Source organism: Diadema setosum, chromosome 1 (genome assembly GCF_964275005.1).
Source record: "Diadema setosum chromosome 1, eeDiaSeto1, whole genome shotgun sequence".
NCBI lineage: Eukaryota > Metazoa > Echinodermata > Echinoidea > Diadematoida > Diadematidae > Diadema > Diadema setosum.
In genome coordinates this window covers 44,173,369-44,200,229 of record NC_092685.1, presented here as the reverse complement: position 1 = coordinate 44,200,229, position 26,861 = coordinate 44,173,369, and the positions used below count along the sequence as shown (strand labels likewise).

The 26,861-nt window shown below is 37.6% G+C and overlaps 1 protein-coding gene across 1 annotated transcript in view; it reads right to left on the bottom strand.

The window, feature by feature from the left end:
* LOC140236389 (pecanex-like protein 1) overlaps positions 1 to 26,861 on the bottom strand; it is a 128,475-nt gene that overhangs the window by 89,484 nt on the left and 12,130 nt on the right. The window contains exons 2-6 of the mRNA XM_072316328.1: positions 23,348 to 23,613; positions 7,402 to 7,516; positions 2,976 to 3,165; positions 2,185 to 2,277; positions 467 to 1,753 (exon numbers count right to left, since the gene is read on the bottom strand). Coding sequence (XP_072172429.1) covers positions 467 to 1,753; positions 2,185 to 2,277; positions 2,976 to 3,165; positions 7,402 to 7,516; positions 23,348 to 23,613 — 1,951 coding nt within the window. The remainder of the gene's footprint in view (positions 1 to 466; positions 1,754 to 2,184; positions 2,278 to 2,975; positions 3,166 to 7,401; positions 7,517 to 23,347; positions 23,614 to 26,861) is intronic.

The following is a 26,861-nucleotide window of genomic DNA, read 5'->3' as shown; positions in this document are numbered from 1 at the left end:
CTATTTTGCAGGGTTATGCTGACCCTGTTTTTCTTCTAAAGTAAGTAAGCTCATTCCAGTGATAGTCCAGAGTCCGAGACCATGGTATGAGCCATATATTATGCAAGCATATAACAGTTTGTGAGTGGTTGAATTATTCGCCATCACGAATGACAGTGATGGAACAAGAAATTGATATTTTCCCCTTTCAGAAGTAACCTTAGTGATTTCCAATCTTGGATTATGATTAACAGCACATTTCTGTCATGGGAGGCAAATTTCTGCCAGCTGTTGTTTTCACAAATATCAGTTGACTCCCAAAATTCGCAAAAATAAAGAAACACAGCAAAATGCACTGCAAATACAGTATGTACTACAGCAGACTGTTGGGGTTAGGGCCAATAAAAAAGATGCGAGTAAGAATGCCAGACAGGACAGAAAACAAGAGCTCAAGGTAAAGGGACAAAAGATTTCACTGTCAACTTACGCCTGAATGAGGATGGGCTGCTCCCACTGCTCAGGTGTTGGATGGGTGTCTCCCCCTCAAGGCCAAACAACCACTGGAGACCAGTGGAGCTGGAGGTACTGCGGGTGCTGGGCGTGGCCGAGGAGGCGAGGAAGGCAGAGCGCTCGGAGATGACCGTGCTGTCGTCCGACCCCGAGCTGGCGCTGGACGAAGAGGAGTGGCTCCGCCGGCGGTGCTCCGGGGTCAGGGTGTTGCTGGACCCGCTGTGCCTCCTGGAGTCCGGGCTGACATCCACCAGAGCGATGGACTCCAAACGCTCCGTGGAATCCTCACGCGGCAGGTGGCGAGAAGCCTTCTTCTCCCTGTCATCTACTGCACACGCCCCCTCCGAACTGACTTCAGTGTTGTTGTTGAGTCTGTCTGCTGTGGATATGGACCCCGAGTGGTGCTTCCGTTTCTTGCTGCTCTCTTTGGATTTCCTCTTACCGTCCTTGCTACTCTCGCGCTTTGTGCCACTACCACCCGATGTGCTTGGACCGCTGGAGTGCCGAGTCTTTCTTGAAGAGCGGCCCCATGTGTCTTCTAGCGGTGATGCAGGAATGGTGGATATTGGGTAATCTTTCTTCCCTGTCTTGTCACTATGCTTCGACTTTGAACTAGACCTCGTACTTGATCTCGGCTCATCAGATGTCTTTAGAGATTTACTAACCTCGTTGGCATTGTGACTAGCATCTTTGACTCCTTGCATTTCACTGCACGCTGTACAACCCTTACCACTAGTCCTAAAATCAATCACTCTATGAACATCCTTTCCAGAGTCAGACTCAGAATGTGACCTCCTGATGCGCTTTGTGCCAACGGTGGGAGACTTCTCCAGATCACTTTTCTTTGCGGCGACGGGCGTTTCTCTAGGCTCGCTCTCCTTGTCCCCGTCACCAAAAATTCTTATTGTTAGGTCATTCCCCGATGGGGCAGAGGCTTTGCTAACGCCATTCTTCAAGGGTCCAAACAGCTCTGGCTCCATAATTGCCAACTCGTCCTCCCACGCCAACTCTTCGGCCCTCAACACCCAGGGGTCGCTCTCCAGCGATCGACTGGATGCGCCGCGCTTGCGATCGATGGCCTTCGCGGACTCTGCGTCTCCGGTGTCGTCATCTTGTGCACAGGTGGACACACCCTGACTACTCACGCTCTTTGGTGGGCCAGAGCTTTTAGTCCTATGTTTCCCACTTTTGGCCGATGCTTTTCCCTTCGACGATTTCTGCTTCTTCCTCTCCCGATGATCATCTGTCCCTTGAGCTGCTTCTTCTGTAACAAGCAAAAAAAAAAATAGCAAACCCATTTGACTGATTCCAACAAAATAATCCCTGTCAGGGTCATTACCAGGCACCCGCTGGAGCAAAACAGCAAAAATCAAACACCAATTCCGTCAACATGCTGAGTAAGCATGCATGTTCTTTTTGTAGAGACTTGCATGTAATGTACATGTTTCCAAGTATGATAAACAATACTTAAAGTGTTTCCAGAGGCAAATTTTTGCAAGTAGTAAATTTCAGAAATATTTATCTACTCATGAAATTCGCAAAAAATATAGAAACACACTAGAAGATATACTACAAAATACAGTTAGCCAAAACTGATTACTCATAATTCATGCAAAAACAAAAAAAAAAATCACTTCACAATGACACTAGGATCCTCATCAAATAGATGATAGGTTTCATCTTAGTGACACTTACCACATAACCACACAACTGATGGTCCTCGTTCGTCATCTTGTATTCTAATGGTGGGCTTGGGGGAGTGGGACTCATTGGTACCTCCAGCTGCACCTACAAGGATTGAAGAAAAGGCATGTTATTGATATTTGTCACAAGTTGCTTCACTAAAAAGTTTTGCATCAGCCACTGCCTAATCTGCTTGCAATCTCGATCACAAATTTTGCAGACTTCAGTTACATGTTTCAATGACTGTAAAACTATTTAATCTATGCATTACTTTTTTTTAAGTCATCAAAACTGACTTGTGGTTATTTGTACTTTTTTCGAGGTTATTACTCTCAACATTTTCACACTCGATGCAGTCTGCTCAGAGCTCATTTTACATCTGTCTTCCAGTCTGGTTCAAATAGAGAGTGTATGAAGCAAGGACTGAATACGTAAACAGATTTGATACAAGTTCATCATAAGTTGTGGTTTCAATTCATGCATACAAATACTTTCCCTCTGAGCATGTTAAAATGTACAAAATGTTATGCCTCCCACTCATGGAAAAAACGCGGGGAGATTTTTGTCCAGTTTCAATCTTGCATTGAGCTCAAGGGAGAGACATTTGAGACACTTTCTTAATGCGGAAGTGAAGAGCTATGAAAACAAAGTAAACTCAACACAAGTTGTTGACCAACTGCCATGACATTGGTCATCACCCAACAAGATCACAACTTGAAACTACTTTGTGGTTAGGAGTCTCGATGAGGTGACACTACATGTATCTACCCTCAAAGATGGTCTTGGGATATTTTTGGTCTCACCCTGCACTTTGGTCTCGTCGCAGGAGGAAGGTTCTGCACTCTCGGGACCATCGTCTTGGGTAGGACTGCTATCCAGGTGACTCTTGTCGATGGCACTCAGGGCCTGAAGCAGGGTCTCCTCCAAGGCCGCCAGGTCTTTCCTCTGGTGGACCTCGACTTCGATGTTGCCGTTGCCAAGGGTGTCATCGCTCTGTGTGGATGAGGACAAGAGAGGGAGAGTACAAACAAACCTGCCTTATAATGGCCACCTATATGACCACTGAAAAATCCTCCCAAAACTTCTATTACGATCGCTTTGTTTTACCTCGTTTTTGGATATCTCAGCCATTTAAAAAAAAAAAAACAATTTTGATCAAATAAACTTTGAATTCCTCTTAGAATTGTATGCTCTCTTACATTTCATACAGTGGTTTTTAAGTATCTCTCAAAGAGTTAAAAGCTGAATCCTCACATCAACCAATACTATACCATCCCTTTAATAGACATTATAACAATGAATTGCTACCAGTTCCTCTATTTGTGGTTCCTGGATGTCACCAGGAAATTGGGACATGACATAACATGCTGTTTGTGTCATGCAAGGTCACAAATCTCCTCCGCTTAGAACTTATGGCTCACTCAATCTCCTGAATCATGTTTGAGCTTCCGTGAAAACTAATCAACACCAACCAAGCTGAAGTGTGGCTTATGCGTATTACACAATGACATTGATGACAGCATTAAACTGCGCTGGGGAATACCATTGCGGCAGAAAACAAAGAAGTTGCCCAATGTGCATTCTGACGTCTATTCGGACCGAGTTTTTCTCAGGAAATCAACTGCACTTCCTTTCGGCACGCTTTCGCTTTGTGTCGCTGCTGAGATCTATGCATGCCAGGCAAAAGTCAGGCTTGTTTGACATATCTTGGTAATGTTTACTAGTCACCTCCTCATGAACACAGTCCCTCAGTATACAAATGATGTAATGGTCCAAGTGCATCAGGAGGAATTGTGTGTATGAAGGTACAATATATCTATGAAATTATTTAACTCACGAGGCATAGGCAAGTGGGTTTACACTAGATTCCAGAGTTACCGCATGCACATTATTCCTATTGATGGACAAAAAGACAGACCGTGTACATCATTTGTATTATAAGACGGTGGACCAATTTTTGCCAGAAAACCTGACTGTTTGAATAGTTTTTCCAACCATTACAATGCCTGGCAAATTTACTGGATGCAAATTCTTTTGGCTTGTCGTAGATACAAACCATGTTCCAGTAATCATTGCTAGCCATCTCTTGCTAAGAGCGCGAATGCTTACTACATTTGTAAGCATGTGAACTCTTGCTACTTGTTATCACGGTATGTACAGCCAGTAATCTCTTGCTAAGTGCGCAAACGCTTGCCAAGTGCAGAAACAATTTTGCTGCAAGCGCGTGACAGCAAACTTATAGTGGCTATTGCCAGTGATCTCAATGATTACTTGATATCGAACATGCTGCCAGTGAACATTGATGCACAGCTCTCGACCAATGAGATTGCAGGATTTCCTTGAGCCCATTCTATAACTATTCTCGAAACCTAGTAGAGCCACTGGCTGAATGTGGCAGTGGCTTCCACAAGTACTAATTAGACAAGCCATCTATTCTAGTTTGTAGCATCTGTCTGAAGTGGCTGTCATTCTAGTAGATGAGCACAATTTTCCTCCTTTTCAAACACGTCTAGAGCTTAATTTAGATATGATATAAATATCGTAATTCCATGAGCATCATTGAAACATCTGTCACTAAAGTGAATATGAGATGTACTTATTGCCATAAACATGCTGTTGTGATATGACTGGTATAAGTTAACAATGTGCTGCTGTCAGTTTTATTAGAACAAAGCTCACTGATATCATCTCATACATCACAAATTGTATAAAAAACACAATTCTTTCAAAATTTGAAGGCCAAATCAAAGTTTTGATTGGCACCAGTGCATTCAAAGAAAGCTTTCAAAACTATGAAATGACTGCTTAATCATGCAGTAACATGAATGTCCTTGAAACTGGATGGAAGACCACATGTAGTACTTCCATAGCTACCAACACATGCACAAACATGTTTATGGATGCGATGCATACATTGTAGTTCTGAATGTATTTTTCTGAAATTTGCGAATTATCCTATAGGCTAGCTGATGCCAAAACTTGGTCCTTTCACAACAATTCTCTGAAAACCTTAATTACGAAATATGTCTCTTGTAAGTAATATCTTCTCTACAAAGAAGCCATACTCGTTATATTTCAACTTATAAGCATGGCTTCTTTTGGAAATTATAGTGCATTCAGAGCCAGATTAATTCAGACTGCTTTATATCTACTGTACCTATTCTGTCAAAACACACTTTATTGCATGGAACAGAAGCCTGTGGCACTAATGATGAAAAAGAAGAAGACAAAATGCAATTGAAATAACCTTCATGAATGACTCACCCATTTACTGTGGAAAGGGATGTCTCCCTACACACAGCCTAGACAAATGTCTGTCTTTTTTTTCAAGGTATTTGATGCAATAAAGCCACATGAGGCTATGGGGAGGGGGGTGCTAAGCAGCTTCGAGCTAAGATCAGCACTAACCCCATAAAAATAGTGTACACATTACCTGCTGGTAAAGTAGGGTGTAATATGCTTATACGGTATACAGTGATATCTATGTCTGAAGTGCCTATAAGTCTATAGATCTGGTTTCACTGCAGTGAAAATGATACAAATTTTTATAGCATACATTGTATCACACAGTTGTAATTATGTGTGTATTTTTCCTTTGTGATCATGATCAATACTTGTCTTCTTTTTTTTATGCCTTCCAAGTACATTGACAAATATGATTGTGTACTTAAATTGGAAGTGTGACCACTCAAACAGTGTGAAACAACTATGGTTTTATATTGCACTTTTATATCATTCCTCAAAATTCCTAATTATTTTGTTATTTTCTTCATTTGGTCTTGACTAATTGATGCCAATGATTATGCATGGAAGCTGCAATCAAATCAAGCTTCCTTAAATACATTTGTATGTAAAACTTGATTATATGAATGTATGTAGGCCCCATTAGATTTCTTCTCTCTTAAGTGGCATTCCAAAATGGCTGTGTCATTGGCCATTTCATCCATTTGTATAAATGCTCAGTGAGAGCATTCCATTGAATTGTATTTATTATTTTGATAAATAAGACAAATAAAAAGAAACACAATGGCAAAGCAAAAGCACATTCAAGACAATCCGAGATGATACACACAGTGAATACTTGTCCCTGATAATTCACAATTTGCCACTGGCAGATAAAATATAACGGCATTTGCCAAGAGAGTCAACAGTAATATCATCCATGCACTGCAAAGTTCTGGACACCATCATAATAGCCTACTGTATGTGATGACTCATAAATGCAAAACCATCACCTAAACACAAATGAAGTCACTGGTCCATTTAAGCTGCTATGATATTGACCATAAAAACAAACACAGGGCAGGCACACACACAGAACAAAACATTTACAATGTACAATGTACTTCCAGGCAGAGTATGAATATAACATATAATCACGGCATAACACCACATACTGTAATATAATAGCATATCGTATACAGCAAGTACAACTTTTTAATAAATGCATGTTCAATATTTTGTTTTTGTTGTTGTTCATAATGGTGGAGGTTCTATAAAAGAAGAATATCCTTCATCTCTCCAGAAAGCCAGTACCAGATATAAGAGCAGTATTCATTACTTGTGGTTTGAGTGACACTCATGGAAGTAACCCATGCTGTTCTCTGACTTAAACACCTGATCTTTCTACCAAACAATTAGTAAAGTCTATTGTTAATTTTCCTATTAATTCTAAATTTCATACATCACCACTATCCCTAATTCTTACTAACACGATCCCTGAAGCTATCCAGTTCATCTTTGTATGAGTTTGTGATCATATACATATTTCTACAGCATTGTTAGAGATTTCTCCAGTCATTCTGAAGGTATCACAATAACCTTGATAATGACAAGAAATGTTCGGAAAGTACAATGTAGGTACAGATGGATGGACAGAAAGATTGCAAGATGGACAACTTCAGAAAGTTATGGACACAGCAGGGATGCCAACCTTGTAAATAGCATTACAGTATTGTGAGGGCTGACAGGCAAATATTTGGTGGGAAAACAACTTATCTGTAATTACCGCCCTGCAATAGACATGTGCAGTGATAAATTTGGGAAAGCAATATTTTCCACAAAACCTGTAGTATCTTCAATACAAGACAGTACAAAATAGTGCATATAGTAGTTGGCATCTCTGCTACAGCACTACACCACATGGCAGTGAGATATTTGAAAAAACAACAACAAACAAACAAAAATGCAATGCAATAACAATAGACAGGACATTTTTTCCCTCCTTACCACTCTGGTGCTCTTGTTGGATGATGCGGTCCTGCTCCTGGAAGAGGCGGTGCCGGAATGGTAGTTTGGCCGGTTAGAGTTCAGCTCCACCATCTCAATAGCATCACTGTCCTCCCTGGGTAGGAAACGGAAACGAGTGTTGTCAAAATGAATGCTGATGACATCTTAACATACCACATACAATGGAGGCCGGATACAACAGGAACTGTTGCAGAGGAAAAGTCGGCCTAATCGGATATACATGCATTAGAATCATAATCTTTATAAATAACCGACTTCTCGCAGAAGAGGGTCCTTTCACACTGACAGCAAAAATTATAACATTAGAAAAAAAATTGCAAGACTAGCACTACTTGTGTGTGGAAATCATTGGGCAACTCTGCCTAAATCCATTGGAAACCTCATCAAGAGAAAATGTAGACTACAGTATGACTTTCTTAACTCTGTCAAAAGTCCATGATTTGCAGTATGAAAACTCTCTGCAGGAAACATTAACCATTGCCTCATAACTTCCACTTGGACTTGATGTCCAGATTTTTCTCCATACATGTAGTCACATGTACATATATGCAGCCATCAAATCAAGCTACATGAACTGAACACATAAGTATCAGGAATTGCATTATCGTGTATAGCGGACTGTTAGGGGTAATCACACAAGCACGTATTATCAATAATTATTATGCAGCTGTACATATAGCATATGTTGCAATATTTCCTGATGAAAACAGGCCTATATCACAAAATTCTCTACGATGCACACACACATTTACACAATGTACATATTATCATTCAGTACATCTGCAATAAAAAACACACAGACATGCTCATAAAACATCACAATAATCAATCAATATCACAATATTATGAGAGATAATTATTTTTCTGACCATTTACAATTGGCAAACACTTTTACCTTTGAACATGTACAATGTAAAAATCACAAAAACAGCTGTTATTTTGCATGGTTCCACATCAACCACCTTCCCAAAATTTACATGGACTTCTTGATACTTGTCTGGTTTAAGACAAATTGCACATGATACTTTACTTTTGTCCAATGCTTTCATTTATATGGGAAAATGTTTAAAATTCCTCTATAATATAGACAAAACACCACAGTTAGACAATCCTTTGCAAAATGCAAATAAAAAAACAACATCAAAAGCACTTACTCCTATGCTTTCATTTTTATTAATGACATATATCGTGTTGACTTTCAGCTACACATTTTTCTTAGTCCCAGTAATATGCCCTCAATATTAATCAGCCTTGATTTATTGTCAATTTTATCATGCAAATATACCTTGCAATATTAATCATGGTTTAACCATGATATAAATAACCAAGTTCCTCTGAACAATGTAACTACATGTACTAAACAGCAAAAGAGTCGATCATGACATTTCCACAGGGCACTTTAGAACAGTTCTGTATTTGATATTATACAGTGTATCATACATCCAGCTATTTACAAACCACATGACTGCCTAGGAATTGTACCTGATTTGCATTGGTAATATATAGTAGTTGTTCAATATGATATCCAACCATTATTACCACTTTACAATACTGTCAACAAATTCTCTAAACACTATATTTTCAGCACAGACCTACAATGATACAAATTACACAGTACATGAAGACCAGGCAATACAAATGGTAGAAGCTTTTGACATACATGTATCTTACATGCATTTAGTCACAATTCACGCATCCACAAGAGTGGCTGCAATCATGGCTATTTATAGCTATTCACACTCCTAAAGTAGTAGAATGTATCGAGCTATCAACAGAAGATGGATGCACCTTTCCATCAAAATCCACAGCTCTGAAGGAAAACTTCACTTGATTTGGCGATCATATTTAGCCAGTTTCAACTGAAAACTCTTTTCTTCCCATTCTCACTGTTGTGTCTACTTCACTGAGAGCATGAGTGCTAGTAGCACTGGTACCTGTAATGATAACATTCTATTAGTAGTACTAGTCTGTAGTAACAGCAGCAGTAGTAGAAGTACAAGTAGTAGAGGTAAAATAGTAGTAGTAATAGAAGTAGTACTACTACTAGTAGTAGTAGTAGTAGTAGTAGTAGTAGTAGTAGTAGTAGTAGTAGTAGTAGTAGTAGTAGTAGTAGTAGTAGAAGTAGTAGTAGTAGTTGTAGTAGTAGCTGTTGTAGTAGAAGCATACAGTGTATCAGCAGGAGCAATGGCACTGACAATCAAATATTACTGACTGTCAGTATCATAATTTTACCACTGTAAATATCTCTGTAATCATTACCATCACCATTATCCTCAAAAAGTTCTGATATAATCATCATGGCTAAAAGATAATATTTCATTGCCTGGGTCTGTTCTTCGTGGCTTCAAAGGCAGACTGCAAAGTACAGCAATGTATCTTTGCAGAATGGTACTTCTTGTATTACACACTTTAAGTCAAACAAAATGTCAACAGACCAAATTCCATACAAGGCACGTCAGCAGAATTAGTTGACCTTTTGGGTCACCATGTTAGATTTCATGTCACGTCTTCCTCCCCCCCCCCCCCAACTATAATTTGCAAGTGAGGGTTCCATTCATGGTTGAATACCATCACCTATTCGTGCAAGACGTACAGAGTTTAATAGCAGAAACATGTTCTTTCTTGCCACAGTGGTGTGCTACAAAGCAGCTTTAGAAATAAACATTCACATCTAGACATCAGGAAGTCAGATTGAGGTTAAATTCACCAAAATGATAGAAGTTTCAGCAAAATCAGACTTAAATCAAGACAGTTATGTATGCATTAGCTGCTAACACGTCTTAAGTGTATACTTTACTAATAATTGAACTCCTGAAAATAACTAATAGTGTCCAGATTATTATTGCATAGAAGCAAACACTATATTTATTCAAAGAATTACCTCTGAATTTTATGCAGCTAAGACAGTTGTCACAGGCTGAAATGTCTCCTGAGTACTACAATTTAGTATTTCTACCATTAGATTTGGCAGCTACATGTACAATGTATGTGTATCTATAAAAAAATTGTTTAACAAAAGTTTAACATATTTTTAACCAAATGATGCTATTGGTCACAATCATATGCACATAAGGCGAGGTATTATGGCATCGTCAACTCATACATGTAACTCTCCCATGGATTTGTGCACAAGAATATCATAAAAAATGACATTTTTGGTCAGCGATTAAACAAATATTTAACAGACCTACTGTATCCCTCTCAAAGTCACAGTCACTACTACATTGTATATCGCAACACAACAAACATTTGATTAAAAAGATACGATATTTTCATTTGATGTCTTGTCGAAAATGGAAATTTGAGTGAAGATTGAAACACATGTGAGGCAATGACACATACAGTGTATGTGTAATTTTCTCATCTGACTTGCACACAGTATGCGGTTGCCACTATGTACATGTAGGCCTATGTTCGTACATGTAGTATCAAAATTTAATGAATAACATACTGTATGAAACAACAAAACCCTATGGTAAACATTATTTATTACAAGTCTAATTTTTATCAAATTGGCTGTGTTTTGTTTCTTCATTTAATGCTAAAATGCACAGTAGTCTGTGGCTGTCAAATGTGGTACACTCTACGATTGTATGAACTTGCAGGCCACACCCTCAAACAGTCTTCACTGTACAGAAGCCAGTAGCTTTTCACAAAATAATGGGGGGGGGGGGGGGAGAGGGGGGATGACAATAAACATGGTGTCAGTCTGTAAAACATTGATGTTTCAATCAAGTTTTTTATGCACTTATGTGCATACAACATGGTAGCTGGAAGGTTATGAGAAATTTTATGCAATCTTTACCAGTAATCCTTTTTCATTATAATACCATTCGTATACATATATTTTGTATTGTGCTCAATGATCTGCTCTCCCCAACTGGATGAAAGTCGAATTGACATGTACCACTTTGTATCATGTATTCTTTTCTTGATGGAAATAAATAGACAATTGAATAGAATGTAATGGAATGGAATGGAATGGAATGGAATGGAATGGAATGGAATGGAATGGAATGGAATGGAATGGGTTGGAATGGAATGGAATGGAATGGAATGGAATGGAATGGAATAGAATAGAATAGAATAGAATTGCATTGAATTGAATATTCCCCCCCACACACACACACACAGAGAAATCATTTTGTATAGGACCATATCATGTTCTGTGTGTATAATATTTTGTGCATTTGGAACTTGTATAACAATTCTGCGAGTGATTTAATTTGTGATCAACAACCTAGATAAAAGAATGAGAAATAAGGTCTGTATTCCAATTCCATTTTCGGGTTAAAATTTATATACGGCACATCTGTCATTTCCCAATCAGTTGACTCACAAAATTTGTGACAATAAAATCACAGTAAAATGTATCATAAAATACACAGTAAACATTACACTGATACCCGTGCATGATGCAGCCCTATTGATCTGGATATGAACTTTTCAAATGGCACCATAAGTATTGTATGGGACTAAGGGAAAAGGAACGAGGGAAGTCTGAAGTCCACTGGATTCCAACAAACATGCTGTTGTTTCGAAACTGACTAGATTGCAATAACAAAAACAGAACCACATTAAAGGCATTGTTAAACATTGTGTTGGCTGTAAAAACTGCAAAACTTATGTAGCTTCCCTAAACAGAACTACACGTTGTATTTGACTAGCATTCATATGAAGACATGAACTTTGTATTCCTTTGAACAAAAAAACAACAACAAAACAAATATATACACTTGAAAATTGTGCCGTCATCAACAAGATATTACTGAAATTTCAACAAACAAATATCACTATTCCATTTAAAATCATTTCAAGATGGTTAATTCTAACACTACTCTTTACGAAAAAAAAAGTAGAATATATGATGAATCTGGTCATGCCCAATTTCTTCGTTCACTTTTTCATTTTTTCCTGCATTGATTTTAATCAATTGCATTTCTTTCATAGTCTCATTTTTTGAAAAGTACCTGAGACCTTGGCAGTTCAGATTAATCACAGAACTTGAAATTTTGTTAAACTAATGATGCGTAAATTTCTCATCAAAAAGACTAACAATTTAAACTTCTGAATCAAACAGAATGCTGATCGAAGGAAAATGAGCAAGATGATGGAAAACTGTTGAAAGTTTGTTTACGATTGGATGTACTTAATAAATGAGCAGACATACAGGAAGTTATTTTCCAAGGGTACCGTACTGTATACGCCGAATATTTCACAAGGTTTTTATTTTCGCGAATTTTGCAAGTCAGGTGCTATTCGTGAATTTCGCCAGTCAGGTGCTATTCGCAAAATAAAAGACACACGAAAATAATGACTCTGATCCCAATATGTATGTGACACACATGTATGAATTTATCCATTCAGTACAGTACTCCGCGATCGCGAATTTAACCACTCGCGAAATCGTTGGGAAGTCCCAATTCGCAAAAATTTAGACTCGCAAAATATAGGGCGTATACAGCATTATTCATTGTAACACTGTTCTTCCAGTGGGCCTGCCATTATCATTACCCCAGCACTGCCTGGTACCCAGTCATACACCGGTGTGAAAAGGGGCATCTTGGGTAAAAACCTTGAACAAGGACATACAAAATGTATGGGGTAAAGCACCCTGCAGGACTTGAACTAAGGACTTCTTGTTTGAAAACCCATACAATGGAGCCTTCAACCACTGTACAACACTGTGCCATGCAGATTGGCCACTCCTAAAATCAACAGCCTGATGTACTTTCTAGTCCTATCAAAATAAATGGAATATGAATTGCTTTATATACAGTTGTACACTTCCAATACACAAAAGTGAATAATAATATATCATCTGTCAGTTGTTTCTAGCTCTATTGATGGTTTCACATCACAGCAATTCTGGAATGGATAAGTTTCCATGGGCAGGAATTTCACATCATCTGTCACTGTCTACCGCAGTCATTCCTTCTTTAACCCCCTAACCACCACCAAAACGCACATAATGGACACAGCGCACAGTACACAAGCCATGGTCTGGTCATGACACAGTTGGGAAATATGTGTTTATGAAAGTGCATTTTATCACCGTTCACTGTCAATCAACCATGAGACATGTACATCGCAGCCGATGAATCACTGGACTGCCTGATAGCCACAGTGACTCGATGCAACCCCTGCCGGCTGCTCTCGCCTGGCGACGACACGGGCCTTCCATTTACACTTTTTAACGAGCGCATAATTAGGCTACAAGTTTAGCAGTCGTACACGTGGACGTCGTTGCACGGGGTGGTAACAGGTGTACGTGAGTGATGACGGATTGCTCTGAAAGTCAACATCATTCTCTTTTTAAAAAAAAACATCCTTACTTTCTCACCAATTACAACTACACACGTTGTACATGGAGTAGGCACCAATGGGTTCACAGTCATGATGCGTGTTATTACAAACACAATGACTACATTGCACACATATGTGAGTTGTTATTTGGCCCGTTTCACGGTTAGGCGCCACTTTTCATTTTTTTCAGTTTTCAGTCTACTACACAGAATAAGAGCAGATTCATGAAATGTTTTGCTATGCATATGTTAGACCCCCATGGGGTCTACCTCCCACAGCATAACGAAAATGCAACTCCAAAGCATTTGGTCACAGTGAAGCAAGATGTGCCCAAATCTGACCTACTGGGTGTCAACCTGGCAAACATCCTTTTTTTTGCAAACTTTGCCATTCTTTATTACACATATCTGGCTTTGAGTTAACTGAACATATTTATGTGTAGTGAATGAGTGGCCATAATGAATCATATCAGAGTCAAAAAGTTTCAACTCCTTTTTTATTCTTTTTTTCCACCCCCAAATTCTCTTGGTGGATGTGACATTGTCCGTTCACATTTAAGCATCTTCCTATATGGGTTGTGTAAGTAAGAAAACAAAGGCAAGTCTCAGGAAAATAACGTAAGAGTGAAGTATAGCTTTGTATGAGTAACTGTAGAAAGTTTGTTTGTGCTTCAGTTCCATCTGATGAAATGACAGTAATATGAAAACAAAATTTAAATGTCCGTTCACATTTTTGTCACATCCATCAAAATTTTATATAACTATAACTCTTTAATGGTTAAGCTTATTTCTAAAATTTTTGCATAAATCAATGATACACAGTTGGGTGTCCATCCCTCCAAAACAATTCAGCATTTGAAATTCAAATGCTTTCTTTATGTCAAATAACATGGTGTCCGTTCACACATGTCACATCCACCAGCATTTCTTGTCAGAGACACATTTTGGTGTACATCTCGTGAAATACTGGCCTGATTGACTGTGAATCTTCAGACATTCTTCGGACTCTGTACTAAGCTTACAAATGCCATTGATACTGACATTACTATGAAACTAAAAATTTGAAAAACTTCGAAAATGCTTGAAATGGCCTGGTGGATGTGACATTTTCAGATGTGAACGGACATTTCAATGAATATCAAGTAAAATCTAGGGACAACTTACTTTGGGGGACAAAGTATGTCTAGATTTTCTTAAAGCATGTCATTACCAAGATATCTAGATATCAGACACCCACTCATACAAAATGTACATCATATTTACCTTGATTTTACATTGAAATACTTATTCACAGTGAGGATGTAGCGTGATCTTGTCACTGTACCTGTGAAAGCTGATGTTCTACATATTTTAATCAATTTTCCAGATGATTAATCTCATAAAGGCAAAAGAATATAAATGTTATTTAATTGCATTGATTGAACCTTTGCTGCACCATGTATTTGATATGTTCTAACAATGATTAAATATATGGTGGATGTGACATTTTTGGGTGTGAACGGACTTAGAGTGTATCTCCCAAATGCATAGCATTTTTCAGCATTAGTTCCCTTATGCACTACGCTGCAACAAGACTTGAACACAGTGTGAAATGATCCACAACCATTGGCATGGTTAACTAAGATTCAGGGGTGAAAAATTGTAAATTATTTTACTGCAGCTGATTGAACGATTAGCCTCCAACATAAACACTGGTTATGCAGTGTTTTAGTAGTCGCCATGACAAAATCATAGGCATTCAACTTGGGTTAGATTCCAACCAATTTACTGGTCTTGATTACACTAGACAGGCTAAGTCTATCTTTATAGGGGATAAAGTATCCACCAGACTACCGAGCTTCTGCCCGCCAGTACTGGTTCTAATCCTAAATAGCAACAGGTACAAAGTGGGTTAAAAGTGATCTCCTAACTTTGACTACTCCCATCTCTGCAATAAGTATACTTTATTTCCCAAGATTTTTCTGTAGTACCACAATACAGGATAGGATCTGGTTGAAGCTAAGGAGGCCCCTAGTAAACTTTCTTCAGAAATCCCTACTTTTCCTGAAAAAAAAAAGTTTTTCTAATTATTTTTTTTTTTTTGGGGGGGGGTGGGGTGGGGTGGGGAGGTCCATTTTTTTTTCTTTTGGTCATGTAAAACGAATGCAGATGCATGGGCAAACTGGACCACTGTGGCATATCAATAACCCTTATTGCAGATCAGATAAATTTTGTGTTCAACGTCCATACTGTCAATTTCGAATGAAACAATTACAGCTATGTCTGCATGATTAAAAGAGATTTTGGTAAAAGAAGTGATGATTTAGTTAAATGCCTTAATTTTTTTTTCTCTTTTTTTTTTCTTTTTTTTTTTTTGGGGGGGGGGGGAGATATAATTGGTATTTGCACACACAACTATAAAGACATGACCAAGAAGGAAACAACCTTTGGGAAATACTGCATGCCCAGTGCCCCCTGCTGAAACAGCCTCATAAAGCCGAAAAGTGAAATAAGACTTGTCATTAAAAACATTTAAAAATGAACAGTCATTAGCAAAGAATGGTTCATATTGGTGATGACTTACAAAGAGAAGAGGTGGAAGGGTGGCATACTACGAAGGAGGAAAAAATGTTTCTTTTCTCAGAACACAATTGTATTTCAGTTTGTCAATAAGTATGAAAGTTTATTCTGTGAGTTCACATGTTCATAAACTAATTAGAAATGTGATTTTTAACCGCCATGACAAAGTTTCTTGGGGGATTCCTGGTAGGTGACGTATCGGAGCATTAGTGTAGCTTTTGCCTGTACTATAGATTTCCAATGCATATAATGAAAACAGGGTCATGACCGCATAATCTGCATTTCATCTGTTATGATTAGGATTATACATAGGATTGGTCCTTATACTAAGTTTTCACTTCTAGGTTCATCACAGGCAGAAGCTATAGGTGGACAATTAACTCAAAGTACAGTAAAACTAAGACTCACAGTACTTGTAGGCCTACCTTTTCCTTTTAATTCTCTGGGAAAACTCTCACAGTAAGATTTTGCATATTTGGGATTCTGATCACAACAAAAATGTCACATCCACCACATTGGATATCATTTAACTGTGAAAAAAAAAAACAACAACTTGAATGCATAGTTGCTCTAACAAAAACACTATGATTTGACTGGTTAATGAATAATGATGCCACAATTGCATATCAATTGAAGGTAAAAAATGTCTGTTCACATATCTGATTTTGTCACATCCACAAGGAGTTTCTTGCATTTATACATTGTAACTTGAAAATATGTGGACCCTTGCGTGCAGTGATTTGTGTTCTAAAAATATGACTGTTCTATGTGGTTCTTGCAAACAGAGTAGGCCCTACTGCTTGACAATTACCAGTTGATGATAAAGATGAATATTTGGAATTCTGTTCTAAATTTCAGCATCACGTCCACCATGTTGGATCCAATTTACTCTGAATAAACATTTAGAGTCCCATGAACATAGTGTACATGTTGTCAGCTAAAAAGACCTTATCCTTTGATCGTACAGTGTGTGTAAGCTAATAAAAATTTCAATAATGGTTTGAATTATAACTATCTAGTGTAAATTTGAGAAGATTGAAAATGTCCGTTCACATCTTCAATCTGTCACATCTGCCACATGGGATTTCAGGCATTTATAACTTTTAAAGCAAATGAGGCCTTTTCAGCAGTGAGTTGTACAATTTATAGTTCATATAGCATTCTTGGTGCTTTTGCATGCAAAATCATTTGTTATATGCAAGGTGTGTACGAAACAAGATACCAAGGAAATTGGTGTTCCGTTCACATGTCACATCCGCCACTATTGGCTTTACTGATGTCATTTATGCTGGAAACAGAACTTTCTTGTGAAGTGTAATTTGTGTCTTAGTGTGAACTGACTTGTGCTGACATTTCATTGGGTAATAATTTGCCTTATTTCTGCTGTTTATTGGTCAAGGTGTAAAATGTCCGTTCACATCTGTTTTTTGTCACATCCACCATATCTTCCAGCTGAAATTTTAAATGTAAAAAGATGGACACTCACAATGTTAGTATTAAGTGTGCGTATGTGCCCCAACACAAGTATTATCTCCACAAAATATTACACATCCTGAAGGAGGAAGTGTAAAACAACAGAAACTTTTTGAGGTCATATACTCCATTTTACACTATATTTTTACTTCAAAGTGGTACAATTTTCCAATAAATCCAAATAAGAACACAAAATCTGGCACCAAGTTTGCTTAAATATCACTTAATCATGATACAGTTTCAAATTACCTGTTGGACACATAGTGCTTCAGCTCTGTCCAAGATATTATAGCACTATCTTTCAGCAAAATTACCTTCATCTCCAATAGAATCATTCATGGAATCAAATATTGCAATAATAATTAAGCTCAGGCATTACATTTTCCTTTAAATTCACATTCTTATTTGTAGGAATAAAAAATCATGACATTCGATCTCAAAAAGAAAACTTGAAATTTTGACACCTAGGTCGACAAAAAGTGGCGCCTAACCGTGAAACGGGCCATTTTCCTTCCTTATTTAGGGTCATTGTACCGTATAATCTTATCACAATGAATTTCAAGCTGAAGACAGTATAATTCTATAACTTCCTATAACTTCTGTAACTTATTTCAGTATTTTCCCAACAAAATCAACTGATTAATAAATGCAAATATTTAGTCACCACCAACTGAAAAAATATGCCAGTATTTAGCCAATGTTTTTATATCAGAAATTAGGACATATCTAATAATTTAGATGCTATATGTAGCAAACAAGGTGAGTTAATAAACAACATCAGCTTGGAACATTTGTAACATTTGTACAACAGCATGCATGTATACCATGTGTATCCACTCATTCTCTCTATACTGTTTGGCATTTGTTAGTATGGATACACTCTTTCCTATCCCGTCTCTTTCCTCTGAAGGGGATGGACAGAAGATTTAATCCATTAACCTCTTCGAGACATCTGTCCTCTCAATTGGCGGGACCCAGCACAGATGCACTTTCCAATTTATCCGCCTGGCTCACTCAAGACTATGGGTCCCCAGTATCATTTAGGATCCCTACACACTACAAGCCCAGTAAAGGCAATCGCCAATAAACATTGAATGACTTCCATAACAGGCGAAAATATACCGAGGTATGTACAATGTTTTACATTGGGGCCCACATTTTCTTAGAGTGACTGAGCATACTTGAGAACTGAAAAGACATGTCTGCGCAATATACTGGCACAGTTTTTAAGGACATTGTGCCATTTATACTGTATGTGAAATACTGCTCATATGTGTTGTGCAATGTGAATTTCCTGAAAACAATGTCTAGACAAACATACTATGCAGACCCATGTGTTACTCAAGAATCTTGAAGATCAATTCAAGACTACATTGTAGCTCACATTTAATTAGTTTTCATGCAGAGAACAAAAATGTTCAGGATAAGTGTTTTTGTGGAAGAGGTAAAACTATTACTCTATGCAGTTTCGAATGGAACAAACAATTTGAGCAGTTTTATATCCATAATGCATCCAACCATACAAAATAAGACACAACGGCCCAAATTCACGAAGGTGATACAAATAAAATCATGGTTTAAACCATGGACTAAAACCATAGAGCACCAAGCGTCGCACGGAATATTTCGTTACGAAATTGGTCATTTCGTCGACAAAATGACTGTTTCATTACGAAATGTTCATTTAGTTACAAAATGTTGTCATTTTGTTACATAATAGTCATTTCAACAACGAAATAACTGATTTCGTAACGAAATATTCCATGCGACACTTGGCGCTCCATGGTTTCATTTGTACCACCTTTGTGAATTCGGGCCTAAGTGTACACACAAGCAGAGACATTCATAAAGAAGCACACGGCTGGAAAAGTATGCTTCACACAAATACTATAAACATGTATGTACCACACATCTACAAACAAGGACAAAATTCTGCTAACAGTAAACGTACACATTCCAAGAACACAGTACCTGGTATCAAGAATTTCATGGAGACATGTGTCTGTAGCTCACTACACACATGGGTAATTCCATGAAGTTGGGGCAGTGTCCATGTAGCATCGTGATATTTGAAAAATACATTTCACCATAACTCAATATTAATTATGCTATACATTTATTGTTAGTAGGCTTTACATTTGCATTGAGGCCACACATTTTCTTGGAAACTTTGTGCCATTCAGACTCAATTTTGACGAAGTTATTAAACAATATGTAACGGTGTCCTGTAGCATCGTGACGTGTCCATGTAGCATCGTGATATTTTAAAATTTGGTCTTAAGAGACAAATTATGGCAATCAGCTTGACCAAAATTTGATGTAATATGCATATTTACTAGATTAGTCAGGTAGCTAAATATCTCAAATTTCCTGTACAGAGTTTTCATTTTAAAAGAAAATTACAAAATGTATCACGATGCTACGCGGTGTCCTTTTTTGTTACATTTGGTGGACACCGCGTAGCATAGTGACATTTTTTGTAATTTTCTTGTAAAAGTAAGACTGTTGAATGGAGAGTAAAGATATTTAGCTATCTGACTAATTGAGTAATTATGCATATTATATCAAATTTTGGTCAAGCTAATTGCATTAATTTGTCTTTTAGGACCAGATTTTAACTATCACGATGCTACATGGACACGTCACGATGCTACAGGACACCGTTACATTTTTTAAAAATAACTTCATCAAAATTGAGTCTGAATGGCACAAAATTTCCAGGAAAATGTATGGTCTCAATACAAATGTAAAGCCTATAAACAATATATGTATAGCATAATTAGTATTGAGTTATGCTAGAATGTAACACTTTGTGCCCCAACTTCATGGAATTACCCACATGCAATGCGATCCATTCAGTCCACACAGTGCAAATAACATTCTACATACATTGTACAAGTACTGTAATTTGGAAGAGTCAACTGGCTCCAAATCATTAGTGACCAGAAAGTCACTGCAAAGTGAATCCCAGTGCTGCGATTCTTGGAAAACTGCACAAATGATTCCATCGCTTTTCATCATAAATGCAAATTGGCTAGATAATATCAGTAACCCCCACACCCGCTGCTGCTAAGAAAGCCTCTTCCCGGTTTCAATGACGTAACAGTGACCAGAACTGTTATATAAAATGCCCTTTTGTTTATTACAGTATTTCTTTGTCAGCTTTGGAGCCATGAAGAAAAACTGAATCAAATGTTAATGCTATTTCTACAGCAATATTCAAGATCACATCACAAAGTCAAATCCCTTTAGCTTTACCCTCCCTCCCCCAACCCACTTTTAATCTCCAAAGTACAGTGTAACCTTTCTCAAAAATACACCCTTGATACTAAAGATCAGTGCAATATACACATACAGGGTACAAATGTATTATTTGTTCTTTAATACACAATCTCCTTTTCCAATTCAACCCTGCAAAAGGAAGTAAGAATCATATAGGACATAAGAGTCATGTAAAGTGTAAAACATGAGGGTACATTCCTCATGTTCCTTCTGACCTCCCACGATCGACGTAGAGACTCCAAAATATCATCAAAAATTTGCAGGCATACTCAACAGGCTGCACGCAGCTTTTCTCGGACCACGGACAAATCAATATCTATAACATTTTTTTTTTTTTTTTAGTAGGGCAAACCAGAAAATCAAGAGTTTAATAAAAATACCTCGTGCTCCAAAATTTTAAAGGACAGGTTCACTTTCATATACTGTACATCTGACATGGATTGAGATGATGCAGTAATATTAGTAGAACACATTACTGAATGTTTGAGGAAAATCAAACAAACCGTTCAAAAGTTATGGATTTTTAAAGTTTCTGTGAAGTCACTGCTGGATGAGAAGACTAGTACTACAGTGAATGATGTCCCATGCGTAGAACGATATAGAAAAATATATGGAGAATTTCACAAAATTTCTTCTTTTTTTTTGGGGGGGGGGTAAAAAGTACACATTACTGACGTATGTTATGGGTAATATCCTTCCCCTGTTTTCTAAAAGAGGTAAGTCAAGCGCTCTTTTATGATGGGAGCATAGTGAAAATATGTTGAATTTTCTTTACATTTTATTTATATCGTTGATGCATGTGACATCACAAGCTGTAGCAGTCTTCTCATCTAACGATGGCGGCACTGAAACTTAAATATTGCTGCATTCTCTAAGTCCAACTGCTACATATCCATCCTGGGCCATCAGTGCTGGAACTCTCTCACAGTATTTTTGCCTTCTGAAGTAATATTTTCCATAAAATTTAATTTCCTCTTGGAAGGACAGTGAAGAACGAAAGAGGATCTTACATCCTTAACATCTCCTATCGTGAATGATACGAATCTTATGTAACCGTAAGATTATGACTCTCATAATCAATTGATGATACAAAATCCAATTACAAATTTCAAATTGTGGACCACCCTTGGCATGTCTCTGCATGTAAAACAAAAGTCCCCCTTTGTGATGTTAATATAATTGCTCACAATAGGGATTTTCCACAATAAATATTCATACAGTAGCTTTCTATAACATTTCAGCATGGATATCACAATGTTATTTGTTTTATGGGAAAAAAAAATTGCTTGTTCTGTTACAGGATCTAGATAGGAAACAGATTTGGTATACAAAGAAAAGCTGACAATAACAACTTTTAGAACATTTTTTTTCTGTTCATGTAATTCAATGGGATTTAGATGTGAAAAAAATTAAAGCAAGTTACAATCTTAGTAAATTCCAGTTTCACGAAATGACTTCCTTCATTGATAACTCCACTTGTTTCTTGATTTGGTCTGTGGCCTAGAACTCATACTCGGGCAGAAATCCTCCCATATCCAGTTAAAATCAAGTACCAATCAATATGCCCAGACTATTTTATATGCTCAATTTAGAAAAAAAAAAAAAAAAGGCTGCTAATAACTTGATTTGCCTTGAGTATTAAGGGCAAAGCCATATCCTCTGTTGCCTTTTTTTTTCTAAATTGAGAATATTTTTGGACAACTTCAACTTAAAACACGACATCAGTCAATCACAGGGTTGGCAAGGAAGGAGTCCAGATTTGGCATCGAACCAAATGCTGGACGTGTCAGAAAAATTACGTCACAGCCAGTAATCAGACAACATTGTACGGATACTTTGGCAGAGGTTGGGCTGTGTGGCAATTCAAATGTCTGGCCATTTGAACAACATAAAAAATGGATCGTTTCCTTCCAGTTCATGGATGGAAACAATTTAGCCAACAGGTTAAATAGAGTGTGTGCTCGAACAGTTTCTTTGAAACAATCCTTGATCTACAATTGTAGGCACGCATGCTGGTAATAGTTACAATACATGTAATCTCTTCATATACAACGTGGCTGTACAAGAATCTCTGATCATTTCCTGTACATATTTTCTGTAATTATAACCTCCCTTTTTACTATTCTCCTCTTGAAGAAATGGTATTTTAAACGGCATTTCTACCTACTTTGACAGAATCAAATATGGCATACTGTAAAACCAGAAATTTTCGTGTGCATACAATTTTCGTGAATTTCGCAAGGAGTCAAGATTCACAAAATTATGAAAAAAAGAAAAAAAATCTCACAAATTTTTAATAATCTCACCCTATTCTGGAGGAGCTGTGACCCTGAGCACTGAGGGTGCTGCTTGTCCCCTTCTCCAAGTCTCGGCTCTGGGAGCTAGACTCCGCCTCCTCGCCCTCCCCCTTCTTGGCCCCCTTCTGGTTCCCGTTCTCGTCCTGGCCGCTGCCCTCCGGCTCGCCGACGTCGAACATGAGGTGCATGCGGTAGCTGACGACCTTGACCGCGCTGAAGAGGATGGCGACGAGGATGCCGTAGATGATCCATACTGCTAGAGTTGGGGCGAAAGCCTGGGGGAGGGGGGGAAACGGAAAAGTCATTTTAAGGTACGGAACAGAAAAACACATCCAACTTCATGACGTAAAGAGACTGTACCCATAAGTAAAAGATAACTTTAAAATTACACCCCTTTCACAGCTGCATCTACATATATTGCTGCTTTCACATCCATAAACTTAAATCAGTCTAATATTTACACTATAACTAACATAGGCGATAAATTTCATTGATACTCTTGTCATTATTGCTGTAATTATTACTACAGTAATGAGTTATCACTGTTATCAATATCACGATCAATATCGATAATAACAGAATGATTATCATCATCATCACAACTGTTACAATGGCAATGCTGCATTATTTTTCTAAATTTTTTTCTTGTTACATACACAAATATAAACGAATCAGTCTTCATGAAACTGTACTCCACAAGGTCAAGCGCAAATGAGATGAACTCAGCGCTAAATCCATACTTTCTAATAACAGACACTTCCTCATTTCCAGTGGGCCCCCGCCCCTGCTCAATCAATATGGATCCATAACCCCCCTCAGATATATTTGTGAATGGCTGGAAAACCGTAAGAAGTCAATGGCTGCATGCGTCTGCATTCTGATGACACAGAAATTAAGTCAAATCTACAATTGTACAATATGTGATAGGAATCATGTGGTGTACACAATACGACTGCCAGCCCATAATTCATTGGTAACTGGCAGTGAGAATATAAACTTGACGTGTTCTCTTGCTGTGGGAGGCTGCACTACAGCATTTATGCACCAAGCTATGAATAGTGGTGTCTACAAATGTCTACTACCCAGTGTGCGTATTCAATCTCTGCACCACGTCTAGACAGAATATTCTGATGTAGTATGCACAAAAGCAGTTGTGATTCTTTTCCTCTTTTTTTTTTTCTTTTTTTTTTTGATGGGGGTGGGGGTGGGAGGGGACGGACATACAACTGAAAGTGAAATGCCTTTAGTTTTTGTTGTTTTGTGAAGAGCGGCATAGGAGGCCTGAAATTTCACAGGGGAAGCATCTGGGAAGCAATTAATAATTGAGGGGCACCCATCATTAACCCTTCCCTTCCCCAACATTTCTACAGAAGTATGGTGAATCAGTGTGTTCTAGGGAAAATAGCAGTGTTGATTGGGACATTCTTTTTCAGTCTTCCTGATGTCACGACCATGTGGCTTTCTGTCATAGCATATCATATATAATTCGACTTTTAAACATATGCAAGCTTGGTATTTCATTTCTTTCTTCTTTCTTTTTTTTAAGAGGTCTCAACTTATGATTTTTTACAGACAGTGCCATCCACAGAAGATCAACATATTTAGTTAAGATTATTTTTGGCTTCTTGTTACTCATGCAGGGCACCAAATTTATCAATTGCTCACTCAGGTTTCAAATTATGGCAGACGGAATAATGATAATATTTCTGTTTTCTCCGATTGGGACACACCACTTGCAACTTGGACTATCAGTGAATGTGATAAATACCCCAGCCAAACACCACTCACAATGGAAAGGGATAATCAAAAGTTCCCATTTCCCTTTGAAAATTGAAGCCAATGGGTATGATTTTTTGTTATGGCCAACTTCACCACATGTACCATATTGTAGGGAAAAACTTGATCATTATAAATTATTGTGTATGAAATGGCAGTATCATAGCAACCTCAGTAATTATGAAAAATATGAATTCAACCATTCTGATTGAAAAGAAATCGACAAAACTGACTTCATGCATGTTTGCAGAATATGTCAAAGAGTCATGGCATGATGCTTGTGACCAAGGAGGAGGATATGTGCAATTTTAACAAGATTTCCACCAAACTTCAAGTCAAATGCTCACAAACTGAGGGTGTTAGCTCAATCCACAATATTCTGTACGATTTTTATCAAATAAACATGCTACATGTACTGCCATGGCAACACATTGTCTGGCATATGGACAAAAAGATGTAATGCTCAATAATTTAAGGAGTACGGTAAGCTTTATACTTGAAGAGTTTCATCACAAAATGGGCTAAGCACTATTTTTGAATGCTTTAAATCCATCATCAGATAGAGAAAAATAAAACCTTTCCAGTAATACCTCACTTGTAACATAACAAGGAATATTCTTGAAGTTATGATTAAAATATCCCATATTTTCTCTTTTTTGCAGCTTAATCGAAAATACATGTACAAGCATGTATCTCAATTTGACAGGAAAAAGTTAGCTCATTTTGCAAAGAAAAAAAAAACCTTTTCATTTCTTTGCAATTTCATCTAAAACAAAGAAGTCATTACCATGGCAGTGTATTGCCTGACATTGATGCACATATAAGTGTGCCATATTTCAAGTCAATCGCTCAAAAATTGCAAAAGGACTTTGAAGACAACATTTTGCGATGGAGTATTAACAAACCAACCAACCAACAGCCTGATTGACCAACCAGTTATTTCTACATACCCCCTTACAAAAGAGTTTGTGTGGGCTGGGGTACAATAAAAAGAAAAACAAATAAACAAACAAACAAATGAGAGTAGTCTCCCCGGTATGTACTGTAATGAGGTACCAGGTATTGGGGGTATTCCAGCTAAATGGGATAGGATTTGAATATATACTTTTTCATGTGATAATGTGCCAAAAAATTTCACGTCTTTATCAAGTACTCTGATTAACTGGGTAAAATCTCTTCTCCTCAATCCAATGCAATTTAGCAGACAGTACATACAGTAAACTAAGGCCACCACACACCACATGGCTTTGCCATGATTTACCAGTTGTACGTCTTAAAGGGGAATTCCAGTCCAAATATAAGTTAGTCTGATGAGAAAAAGTAAAATATCATGAGTTCAACAGTACAAATTTGATCAAAATCGGATGAAAAATAAGGAAGATATAACATTTTGAAGTTTCGCTATTTTGGGGGGAAACAGTTCTTGAACAGTCAATATGAATATTCAAGAATGGCAAAGTAAGCATGTCATTCCCTCACAACTTTACTATATATATATGTATAGTTTGTAAATAAAATGTTGAAATTTCCAGTTTTTCATTCAAACGCAATTATGCCCGAGGCTCAAATCCTCATATACAGTGTTGATCACTATTCTAAAGTTATTCAGCCAGGAATAACGTCATGTTTCAGACTCACTTCAATGACAGAAACATTTAATTTTTGTCATTTTTTTGTACACGATCAATGGAAAATTGTGAGGGTATGACATGGTTAGCTCACTCATTAGCATATTCATGCCCACTTT